The sequence below is a fragment of the Halichoeres trimaculatus genome, unplaced genomic scaffold, assembly GCF_033239565.1.
Source record: "Halichoeres trimaculatus isolate MK-OKI-2021-1 unplaced genomic scaffold, fHalTri1.1 fHalTri1_scaffold_12, whole genome shotgun sequence".
Taxonomy (NCBI): Eukaryota; Metazoa; Chordata; class Actinopteri; order Labriformes; family Labridae; genus Halichoeres; species Halichoeres trimaculatus.
Genome location: NW_027437190.1, coordinates 27,448,493 through 27,460,988, shown reverse-complemented (window position 1 = coordinate 27,460,988; position 12,496 = coordinate 27,448,493). Strand labels below are relative to the sequence as shown.

The 12,496-nt window shown below is 40.7% G+C and overlaps 1 protein-coding gene across 2 annotated transcripts in view; it reads left to right on the top strand.

The window, feature by feature from the left end:
* The window catches only part of iglon5 (IgLON family member 5), a 209,899-nt gene that overhangs the window by 160,825 nt on the left and 36,578 nt on the right, over positions 1 to 12,496 (top strand). For both annotated transcript variants that reach the window (XM_074683011.1, XM_074683010.1), the window contains one exon: positions 7,409 to 7,487. In XM_074683011.1, coding sequence (XP_074539112.1) covers positions 7,409 to 7,487 — 79 coding nt within the window. The remainder of the gene's footprint in view (positions 1 to 7,408; positions 7,488 to 12,496) is intronic.

The window sequence follows — 12,496 nt, the reverse complement described above, 5'->3', positions numbered from 1 at the left end:
ACAACTTTGCATTATAAGTCAACAGTCAACAGGAGTCAACAGTTTGGAGGTTTTACCAAGCAGCAGCCTCCGGTCTCCAGTCCTTTCTAAGTCGCTAATTCCACTGACGGCACACACTGTACAAAGGCTAAATTTTATTTTTAACTCGGCGGTTCAGAGGATGTTAAGATCGCAAGCTCACCCAGTCAGAGGCACAGATCAGGTTGCGTGACTGACAGGCACCCTATAGCTGTACACAAAGCCCTTGCCACTTCCAGTATGGCCGCAATGGCTGATGCACTTCATTTTCCGTTTCAGAAACAGACGGGTGACATCAAGAAAACCAGGTCCATGTTTTCTACTGTCTATGGGTTTTACAGCCAAACATGAATGAGGAGAGGCTCATCCTCAGGGTGGAAAGCTCTGGAACATCTCAGTCTCATATTCTGGGGATCTGGCGGTCTTGCTATGTGTCGAACTGAGCGTGCAGGTAGTGCGAGTTGATTCCAAGGAGTGGACATGGATCTGGTGAATTCCCAACATTAGTCTCATGTGCCTCCTCAAAAATGAATCCACATATTGAAAAGACGCTGACCACAAGTCCTATGATTGGTCCACAGGGCCACATCCTATTTTCTGCTTTGACAGCATTCCCTGAACCGCCATACATCACACATAAATTCCATCTCCTCCGCCGTCTTGTCTTTGTTCTTCTCTGTAATAAATCACCATTGTTCTTTGTGCACAAGTAAATTAATAGCATAGTGGGATCAGAAACAGTCTCACTGTCCTAATCTCAAGAGTGTCAAGCTCATGACCTTGTTGGTCACTAGAGGGCAGAGTCAATTTAGAAGTAAAATCACCAGTCTTTACACTGATACCTCATCAGGACCTTCAGGTTAAAATGAGATTGTCAGTGACATGATTGGCTATTTCTTTGTACCAAATTTTAGTGTCTATCTCCGGGTTGGATTCTCCGTTAGAAAAGCAGAGTCAACATTCGGCACCCACCGTGGAACAGCTTTGGTTAAAACTCTGATAAAAAAGTTTGTCGGTGAGGAGTTAGTTTAAAATAAAAAAGTTTTTTACTCAAGACTGATATTTGAGCAGTATCTGCAATTCATCAGATTTTCTTCCAACCAAACATCTTGGACCCAGTGGCTGAGTCACTTCAAAGGCTAACATCATCATTAGCTCGCTGAACAACAGTCATAGCAGGCTAACTTTAACAACTCCTCTACTTTTCTGGGTGCATCCAAGGCAGATGTCTGTTCCAGTTTGAGTTTGTGTCTGTCTCTTCCTTCTTTAACACAACTAACTTGTTGCTCTGCTCTCACTTGCATTTGTTGTAAAATCCTTGAAGCTGAATTTGTGGCACCTCTTTAGGCAGCCTGGCAGGAACTGTTGCTGAACAAGACAGCACATGGCAGCATATTCAGGTAAACACGTGCCAGCCAAAACAGAAAAGTTTTTGGGCTTTGTACAAAAAAAAGAAATAACTTACTCAAGTAGTCTGAATGAATGGCTAAGTTTGAGACCTTGACTTCATCTTTCAAACTCTAATGTTGCAAACTGAGCTGTGTTCTAATCGTTTTATTCTCAGTTTTAATTAATGTACATTCTGTCTTAACAAAGCAGTAAAAACAAGAAGTATCTTTTTTGTATTCACTTTGTTTTTGTGTTCTCTCATTCAAAGTCTGCAGAGTAGACACTGGTTTAAGAGTCCCAGTTGGCAAGCGCCGTTCTTTCTGGGGTGTCAATAGGCACGACTCCTGAATCCTCCTGGTGAGTGCGGTTCATCAGCCGCCATGCTGAGCCTCAGGAGGGAGCAGAGAAAAAGCAGAATTTCAGATAGGAATCAATAGAGCCAAAAGTAGCCCAGAAAATGAAAGTGATGTCTGAAGATTCTGTTTTGGCTGTGCAACAGAGCTCGCCTGTTTGCACTCTAGACTCATTATTGTTATGTTTGATCACGGACGCTGTGTTTGGCCAGCAACACTTCTATTAATTGCCTGATGGGAGAAATGATGTGGATCACATCAAAGGGTGGGGGATGCATCCTGTCATACAGCCAGATGATGTTTACATTTGTTGTTTCTTACCACTACCACTTCCATTGACCATATAATGAGATGCTGCAGATGCAGACTTTATATTCCTTTTGTCTGCTGAAGAATGCATGAACAACCAGGCTGGATGTTATGAGTCAGCTTTGTTCAGATTCACCAGAGAATTTTAGTCTACAATAGATGTATGATCCTAAACTTTGGACTCCAATTCTCCAGTCTGAAAAATTTGTTTGCATGTTCATTGTTATTAAGCACAAAGTCATAGACTGCAGCTTATTCTGGTTTTCTGGGGAGCCCTGTAAAAACTCAGACTGTAACTTTCACCCTGATAAAAGAGCAATACAGCCCTCCCATATGGCCAAAAGATCTTATACTCTTAAGTTTTTCAAGCTGAATCAGTTGTTTTTGCTTTAAATCCTCAGTCACTTTAATAAGAGAGGCTCCTTAATGCAGACTGACTCCAGAGCACTGGACATCATCATTAATACCAATTTACAGTATGACAAGTTTGTCTTTTCATTGAATTAATTGCATCAACATCACCTACAGTTTGCTTGTTTATTTATGTATTATCATCTACATCCATTTTTTTTAATTATGTATCATCTTTTAGTATTTTATTGCCTTGTTTCTTTGATTTTACCTGTGTATCTTTAGGAGCTGTTATATTTTAGGTTTATTTTTCTCTCTTTACTTTTTACTGGATTATATTAGAGTATGTAATTATCTTTTTTTATAGCCTCCATTTTATTGGCGCTTTAATTTTTTCTATCTTAACTTTTAACATTCCTATGCTGCCTTCAGTGTTTTCTCATTATGACTTGATGACAATGTTTCTCTTTACATTACTTTGAGATTTTATCAAGGCCTCATCTATACATACTTCTTTACTTTGAAGAATTGTGTAGGTGCAGGTGGAGATGGAGTTTTGTGTTGCTTTACTGCTTTCTTTGATACTCTGTGTAAAGCACGTTGTGTCCCATTATTATAGTTATTGTAGGTAAAGTCTGACTGGTTGAGTTTGAAAATTGAAGACCTGCAATAAGTGCTTCTATAAACAGCACATGGACTTTAATTGCCAAAAACAACTTGATCAAGACTGATTGTTCTGTTGAGTCATTAAATCACACACCACAAATAATTTTTGGAAAAAAAAAAAAAAAAGCAGTCAGCTGAGACAACTGAACATTATCAGTAATTTACGTATAACTTTTATTATCATTATCATAACTTTATCTTTTTTAATATATGTATTTACTTTCTCTGGTTCTTGTTTTATCTTTCTTGCTGTTTCCTATTTCTTTCTTTCGCTTACTCCCTGTTTCCTCTGGTCGTCTTGGTCTCACTGTTGTATGCTCACAGAGTCTTCTGCAACATTGGTTCTCTTCTCCTGCTCCTGAGTTTTATGTATCATCAAATAAAATTTAGGGATGTACCCTTAATTAGATTTCACTGTTGGACTATTTAATTCCTGGATTGTCTTTCTTTACCAGGATTTTTATTGTCAAGCACTTTAGATATTTTTGTTTTTATCATTATTGTTATCATTGTTTCTACTGAGGACGTGGTCACACTGACTTAAGCATGTTTCAACCCCAAAGCCTAGTTTGTTTGGTCAGTGTGACCGCAAGTGTGCCGTGCTTGAGCACAATTCACTACTCTGCTTTGGCATGCTTTGGAGAGGTGGGATTCAGTGCGGTTTACTTCATGTATGAGCTCAAGCACTCGGACATGAAGTATGATCCATGACATCTGATTACTGCGACTGCTCCTCTCAACTATCATTTGAAACAATAGCAGGGATGTTACAGGGCTGTGTCGGACCAAAATGACTCTACATAAACCAAAAAGTCACTAAAGTTGTAGCAGTGGTTTCTGTGTGCAAACTCTGATGAGATCCTCCTTTGTGTAAACAGATGCTTCATGATGACATAGACGTATGCGTATGTGTGATACCTGCTTGAGTCTGGTTCATATTGGAGTAGTGTGACCACTAGCAGGGGAACCGCCCTCGGGGAGGCAAATCATGCTTGATTATGGTACGGTTTGAATGGCTAAAGTGGCTGCGCCCTAAGACTTAGCAAAGGGAAAGTGACACCTGGCAGACCACACCTTTAATTTCCTTAACTTCCAAATGAAAATGCAAATAGATGTATGTATTAAAAACTCAAACCTATATGGGTGCCATGAATTGAGATGAGTTATGCAGATGAAAACTGTTGCTATATTTCTAATATAAAGTTGGGTATTATGTGACCCAAGTCGAGTGGCCATAGACTGTATAATCAAGTACATCGTATCATCAAGGTCATCATAGTATCAAACAAGCATGAAAGAAAGAGGTGGAGTTGAGGCAGGCCTTTAGCTTGCTTACAGCTAGACTGTCCGTGTAGTATGGGTGTCTATGTGGCTTTCGGGGCTTTTGGAGCTGGCCTCAAGTGGACACCCCAGGAACTACAGTTCTTAAACCCTTTTCTTTGTTCCCTAGACTCAGCAGCAGCTGCCACATTGTACTCAAAAGTGGAAAAAAAAAAAAAGTTTCAGTGAGTGAAGTGACTTTTGAAATGTATCTGTTAATGATTTTTTTGGTTTGTTCCGCTGGATTGGAATTGAAACTGGCAGAACATCTGGATAATTTACTTATATGAAAAGTTGTTACAGATGTCTATGGAAGCTCAAACCATGAAATGTATAAAAATTTATTTTGACCATGAATCTGTAGCAACTTCTGGGCAGAGAGCCAGTTCACAATCCTGAGGGTTGCATGAATCATGGTCTGCTTTAGGTTTCTGAGTTCAACTCTGTGCTGAAACAAAATAATCCAGCTGGAAAGCAAGCGGTGCCATATGACTGCCCCTCACGCAAAAATTATCTAGCAAAACAGAAAAAAAAGAAACAGCTTGAACCCCAACATTGTCCTCTAGGGACGGTTTAGTCCCACACCAGAGGTGGTCTGCTATCCATCAAAGAGCAGATGCTGATCCTTTTTGTTTCCCAGCTTGCTTCCAAAATATCTCTACTGAAACTGCTTTTCTGGGGCTGAAAGGGTCAAAACTACACTCAGACTGTATACTGAGCATCACAGAGGTCAGCAGAGGTCACAAGGTAGCGTGTTAGTGAATAAATTGGGAAGAGATGAGGCTAGATGTTTGTGAATGGACTCTGAGAACAAACCTTTATCCCAGCCTGTTTGTTGGCTCATCGATGAGGGTGTATTTGCATGCCTGTGAAACCCGTTGTGTGAGAGAAAGTGTGAGCTGAATGTGTTGACCTGGTTATCGTGTTGTGCGGCACCTAGTCGTGCAGGCAGGGTGATACAGGTTTTTCAATGCGAGGTGCCAATCGAGCTGTGAAAATGGGAATTGAGTAGGGAAATGGGAATTGCTCCCCGCTGGTTTGTAACCTTTGCAATGTTGTTTGCAGCATTCAGCGTAGGCATTCATCAGTCATTCAATCAAAATGTGTGTGTTGCGTGTGTCCCCGTGGTTGCATTATGTGATAGGGAGCGTCTCCCCTCGGTGTGTGCGTCTGTAATTGCGTATGTGGGGTAGAGTGTATTTATGACAGCGTGTCACACTCGTCTCCAAGCCCTGAGCCCTGGAACTGAATTGAATTAACCTAAATAAAGTCTAGTGTGTAGAGTACCGAGCACTTGAAAGGGAACAGCTGAAGGCTTGAGCTGAGGACTGTCTGTGTCTGAGACGGGAAGCATGAGCACAGAACAGCTATGCAACATCACTCCGAGGGAAAAAAAGGAAAAACATGGATAAACGAAAGCTTGTGACGGTTTCTGAACATTAGACACAATGGCTAATGTGCTTCGCCCCTCCCCCAAGGCTTTCAGGGAGCGGAGTTGGAACCAGTTCTGGGATCCTTGGCCGGCCTAGATAGCAGCGCGGCAGCAGTGGCAGCAGCAGCACCCATTAATGCGATTACAGCTTTTAGCGGGAGATTTTCAGGGCCAGTTTTCTTTTGAGGCGTCATTAGTTTGTCCTCTTTTCTTGTTCTCCACCGGTATGTCAGTAAACAAACATCCACGTTCACATTCATCCCCACAAGCAGCAGACACCTAGATACTGTAGCAGCCTTTATACACAATTATATAGCAACACATCCACATTCAGGCACTAATTTATGAATACAAATGCATGACTATAACCCATATTTACTCTGGCATACCCACTCATGCATTTACAAACATGCAGAAAAACAGACCAGGCGTAATTAGTCTTTATTTTAGGGATAATAAATTCTGTAGTGCGGTTGGCAATCCCCAGAACTTTCTGCGAGGCAGTTTGAAAATCTTTTGATTAGCAATCCACGATGTGCATTATAACTCTGAATCCTCTCTCATTATTCTTTGTAATCAGACCATGATTCCACAAATTCCTTTAATTAAAACCCACACTTCCTGCACATTTAGCCGTGCCGCCACCGTCGTCCCATTTCCAATCTTTCAGCAAAGCTTAACATGTCTCTGACTTTGTGGGGCTATTTAACAGAGCTTGAGGTGCTTCCGAGCTGCTCGCTGCGGCGGCTTTGGTTTCATAAAGTCACCAGTTATTAAACCTTAAGGCTAGACCACAGCAGAAGCCCACTGAGATATTGAGGTCATCTTGCAGACAGATGGAGACTGAGATTGTAGGAGATAGATGGAGGACACAAGCTGTGGTATCTGGTGTCATGTGGTGATTTGGCAGAGCGAAGATGGACAGAGCCAGGTGTCTTACTGGGCAGCCTCAGTATGCGATATTTCTGCCAACATAAAAGGTCTTTGGTTATCTTTGTTTGTAGTCTGAGCAGGTTTCACGAAAATGACTTGAAATTGTGTCAAAGTTTCTGAATCACACTTCACAAATGCAAAGTTCGTATTCCCTCTTCAGCTAATGGCTCTCAGGATGGGTCTGTACTTGTGTGTGTGTTTGTGGTTTTATAAGCATGTGCCTCTTTTCCCAGAGTGTGTGAGCGTATCAGGGTGTATGTGTGTGTATTGGTAGGCAGGATGAGCATCCCTTCTGTTACCGTTGCTGTCCCTTCATTTCACGCTCCGGCAGCTCTGCGTGAATCCTCTTCCCTTGGCTCATTATCAGTGCTGTTCAATGAACGCGCAGCGCTCCAGAATGCAGGGTAAAACCAAATCATTATTCAAGTATGGGGGTCAGTGCAGACATTGTGACTCTTTTGTTTAGTATATTTATTACTTTCCCTTCAGAAATAAGTAAGCAAGATGCAGAGCACATCTCCTGCCCAACCTGTTAGGAGAGTTTTCGTCAAGCAGCGGCCTGTGATTGATCAACGCCTGTGGAGCGTCTGGGGTCATTACTGGACACTCATTGCTCTCCTCTTGTATTTCTTGGCAGGGTCCAGCGTGCACGCAGCAGAATTCGGACACCTGCCGGACAACATTACAGTCCTGGAAGGAGAGAGCGTCATTTTGAGGTAACTCTTGATCGTACACCTGCACTTACTAATTACATGAAAAACATGTTTGTATTTCCCGCCACCTGTCTTGCCGCTTTAATTGCCAATTCTCTGTCACAAAACTTCAATTAGGCGCCACACATTGTGCCATATTTTCCAGCTCTGTCCATCTTATAGCTAATTAAATGCTAATTTCTGTCAGATGATGCTGCAGTCCCCTCGTCTGTTCACCATTTCCTCTTAAATAACATCACCGGGGTCACTTAGGTGGCTCGACAAAACACAACTCCCAAACTTTTAGTACTTAAATCACAGCTTTCTCACAACAAGGCAGAAAAACAACCAACTTGCCTTTTCCCTTTGCGTCAATGTGACCTGGCTTGACAGTAAAAAAATCCAAGTCAACACGACTCTCATCTCCTTTAAGCCCACACCTCGACAAATCTTTAAACAAATTCCTCTTTAAGTCCCTTTCTGTCCCTTGAAAGCAGAGTCAGCCTTCCACTAAAATCAAATATGTTATTCGGAAGCCAAGTCAAGCTCCGTCAATATTTGTTAACAACAACGGGAGTCACTCTGAAAGATGAAAATCAAAGAACTCATCTATAAGGTCATCATGATGCGCTGCCTGAAGCTGTTTTCTGTTATCGATTCAGCAGAGAAGAAAAATCCATGGAAATAACTTTCATGTTTTCATAATTAAAACTTTCTTACACCATAGCTGTAAAATCTGCATCTTTAATGACACATAAAAGCTTCTAATTCTCTGTGTGACACATCAGATTCATAGTTTGTTTTTGGACTACTTCTCAGATGCATTTCTACTGTCAAATAGAATAAATTCACACTTGTTCAGTTAACAGTTTGGTGTAAAAAGAGCTGCAGCCAACCACTAATAATATGTTGTTTTTTGTTTTGTTTTTTCCTATATTGTCATAGATATCGTTTTCACAAATTTCCTTAAAATATCGTGATATAATTGTGAGGCTATATCACCCACCCCTAGTGCTGATAGTGAAATTAGCATTTTCAACCTTTGACGTTTTTAGAACCAGTCTGTAAATATGCTTTTTAAAGGTCCCATATTATACTCCTTTTCTGCAGTTTAATATGGATCGTTGATGTCTTCATGAAATGGTAGTAACATGTTTTGGTCCAAAAAGCCAATAAATCAAGCACAGCAGCATTGTTTCCAGGCTCTCATAGCCCCTCTGTTCAAAACGCTCTGATTTAGTGGGCGTGACTTTCATATGTAAATGAGCCACCGCTGATACCGCCACGCTCTTCCGCGTCACTGAGTGCGGGGCCAAGAGCTCCGAGTGCACAATGTTTAGAAAACAGTGAAGCTCATTTACAGCAACATTACAGGCTGAAACAACAGGCTAACTGCAGCTAAAGTTAGCATCCTGAAGCTAACACAGAGACAGGGGGGACACTGAGGAAAAGCTCTTCCATCTGCTCCACAGCACACAGCATTTAAAACACTCAGATTTCCAGGGTCCGTGGTTTGTTGGCGGATGGTTGGTAATGTGCCTGGATTCAGGACCAGTCTATTCGCTAGCCCTCTGTTGTACTGTCCAAAGATGGAAAAGCAGTCAGCCATGAAGTGACTAGCACACACATGCACAGTTTTACTGAGTGTAGCTGGGACATTTCCTTGATAAATTAACTCTAACCACTTAGACTTGTCGTCTTCTGAGATGGGAAGCTTGTGCATGAAACTATGGGGCTGTTTACAGCCAAAAACAGCCACACTCCTCTCCCCGCTGCTGGAGAGGTTTCTCTCCAGCAGCAGGGAGAGGAGTGGGCGGGGAGGGGGTTTGGGGGTATTTGGCCCGGTAGACCAACCAGGTCAGACTTGCTCCTGATTGGTCAAAAAAGGAACTCGCTGACGAGTTCCAAACAGCTCTTTTTAGGTCAAGATTATACATTCACAAGCACTACTAAGTACAGGTTTTGTCATTAAATATCACATTTTGTGGGCTGGGAGGAAAGCCAAAGACCCACAAATTTCACTAAAATACTTAATAAAGTGATTTTTGCATAATATGGGACCTTTAATGCCATAAAAGTCTGTTTTTGTGACTGGGTGCTTACGTGACCTCCAGTATTTCTGCAGCCAGCTACAAGTGTATTCTCAATGAATAGCAACTTTTAGCACTTCCTCATAGCCAGATGTTGCCCCTTGGTCCAACTCCAGTTTTCACCAATACTGCGCTATAAATCCATGAAATCTTTTTCTTCAGGAAAAAGGTCTGATCTTACTTCTTTCTGTCTGTCAGGGACTTTTGGTCTGTGTGCTATAAGTGGACTGGTTATGTTGTCCATGGATACCAAAAAATAGCTTTTGCAGATAACAGATTTTGGCGCTGAAAACTTAATTTAAAGTCTGTATTATGAACAGGCAGATATATACAAAAGTGGGACTATATCAGTGTCAGTTATCAAGTCTTCACAGGCCTTTTAATACTTGCACAAAATAATTTTGGCTGACCCCCAATTCACCCTTCAATTTTAGAGCTAATAGACCTTTTAATCAGGCCTTTAGCAACCAATGAAATATTGGTTTTAAGCGACATCAAAATCTCAACAGTGTTTGTGAAACGGATCAAAATGATGGTGGCACCTTTTTATGATCTATCAATGAAAATAAAAATAACAAGGACAGGACTGACAGTTTCTATAATGTCCGTTCTTATTGTCTGTGATGGGGCAGATGACAGAGGAGACAATTACAGTGGGCTGAAGAAACAAGCTTTGCTTTAATTTTTCTGCAGCAGATATTTTCAGTTAGTGATAGGTTTGACTGTTAAAAGAAAACAGGATAAGAGTTTTCTTCTGGAAATACTTCTTTCAGAGACAAGATCAGCAAAGAAAATAATCCAACACTTGGTCTGATACTGGGCTTTCAGACTGAACATTAAGACTTTCCTCCATGTTTGTGAAAATCCCTTTTACTTCTTTAAACCAGAAGTTCTCTACTTTTTTTTCAAGCTGTTTAAATCAAAGGCTAGCACTGCTCTGTGTCTACAGGTTCAACCAGGGGCTAATTATTCCCTCTGAGTTTGTTTTACTAGAATACTTTGAATAGAGCCTGAATGAGATATATCATCCAGTGCCTCACATGAAAAAAACACAAGGATTAGATCAAAGTCTTGAAAAAATAAACCTCTTTTGTGGCAGACATGTGTTTTCCAGCTTTACGCCGTGAACCATCTCATGACCCTTCAGACTTGTACAGTTTTAAGCCCCATGGGGTTTTTTAACTCTACAGTGGGTCGGAGAGCATTGCTTTAAACTCCACGAGCAGTAAAGTTTGATTTCACAGCATACTGCATCAAGCTTTATCAGCAGAAATGACAGATTTCATAATCAGATGTGTGCGTAACTTTTGTCTGCATTAGACAGCAAAAGAGCTGACAAACAAAAGAGTAAAGAGCATCGTAAATAAACTCCATTTTCATGTAAAATCACTTTTGCCCATGTGGCACAAATACTGAGGCTGTGCTTGAGACAATGCTGGTGTTTCTGCTTTGATGTGGGCCATTAAGACAAGACACATTTGATGCTATTATGGCGCTCATTTCCTCTGGGCTCGCCGTCCTGTAGCAACATCATGAGTGAAGAAGTGATTAATTTTAAAAATAGATTAGTGGAGTGTTTGTACACACATAATACATTTTGATGAGGAGTTTTTATCTCTTCACATAAACCCGGCAGCCACAAACCAAATCTTAATTAAAGGAATGCTTCTTTTTTTTGTTTAATTTTAAAACTGTGGTTAAGTGGTTTGGCCCGGAGGTCAAGGTGTCAACTTCAAAATGAGCCCGGGTGCCTGAGTGACTTTTCGTAAAGCACTTCCAGACTCAGCTGCGCTCTGTCTGCTCCACTCTGTGGTGTCACTGCCTCTGACTTGGCAGGTGATTTAAGATCTACCTCAACAGTGAAATACATCCAGGTCATATCAATTAAACATGAGGAGTACAGAAGCATGTCCTCACAGCTGGATGAAGCTGGGTAACGACATCTAGTGGCCAAGACGTGAAGTGAAACAGGCCTTCTGAGACACTGATAGTGACAGGTTTTACATCTGGATTTAACATATTATACAATATCACTGTAGGATTCAATGGTAACAGCTTTCTTCTTCTGCATATCCTCCTACCTGAAAACAACTTTTGTGAGTGTGAGTTTACAGCCTGTTTCAGGTTAATGATCGTTGACTTACCTCAGGACTTGAACTGTTTGCCTCTTAAACTTCATTTACTTTTAATGTTCTCTTGCGCAGTAAACCAGCTATAAAAAGCTCTTTAATGAATCCTGGAGCAATGCTTTCTTTGCAAGCGTTTTTACAACTTATCTCAGCTGTTGTTGTGTTTTTACTTTTTTTTCTTCTTTTTTTTCCCTCTTTTTTTTTTTTTTTATAACCGACCTATTTAGCTCCACCTGTGAAACAGGAGTGACACATTTGTTCTGAGTTACCCAAGAGGCTACAGACAGATGACAAAAAAAAAAAAAAAAAAAAAAAAAACGGAGACTAAATGAGTGTGGAGACACAATGAGTGCAGTTGTGTGGTTAAGCTGAAGAGCAGGAGTCACACAATGGTTTTAATAAGTAAAAACGAATTCAAAGCAGACTGTGAGTTGTTTTTTTCCAATTAAATGAAGAATGATGGGGGATTTTAGGTCACCAGGTAAAATATGCCACCAGGAAGGAGTATACTTCTGGACAACAGTTTCTTTACCCTTTTAATCCCCCTTTGTATCTTTTTTATTTATATCTGAACCAATTTACTCACTTATTTATATTCCATTTACTTCCTGATTTTAATGATTTATCTCTTTACTGTTTTATTTTGCTATTACCAATTTTACTCTGATCTCTATGTTCAGTTCAAGTGTTGTGTTTGTATTGGATCAATTTGTTGCCTGAGCTTTAATTATCAGGGTTTTCCTTTATGTTTTTATTTCTGTTTCAGGGTTGGGTTCTGTTTGAGTTCTTTTTTGTCCTTGGTTTGGTTTGGTTT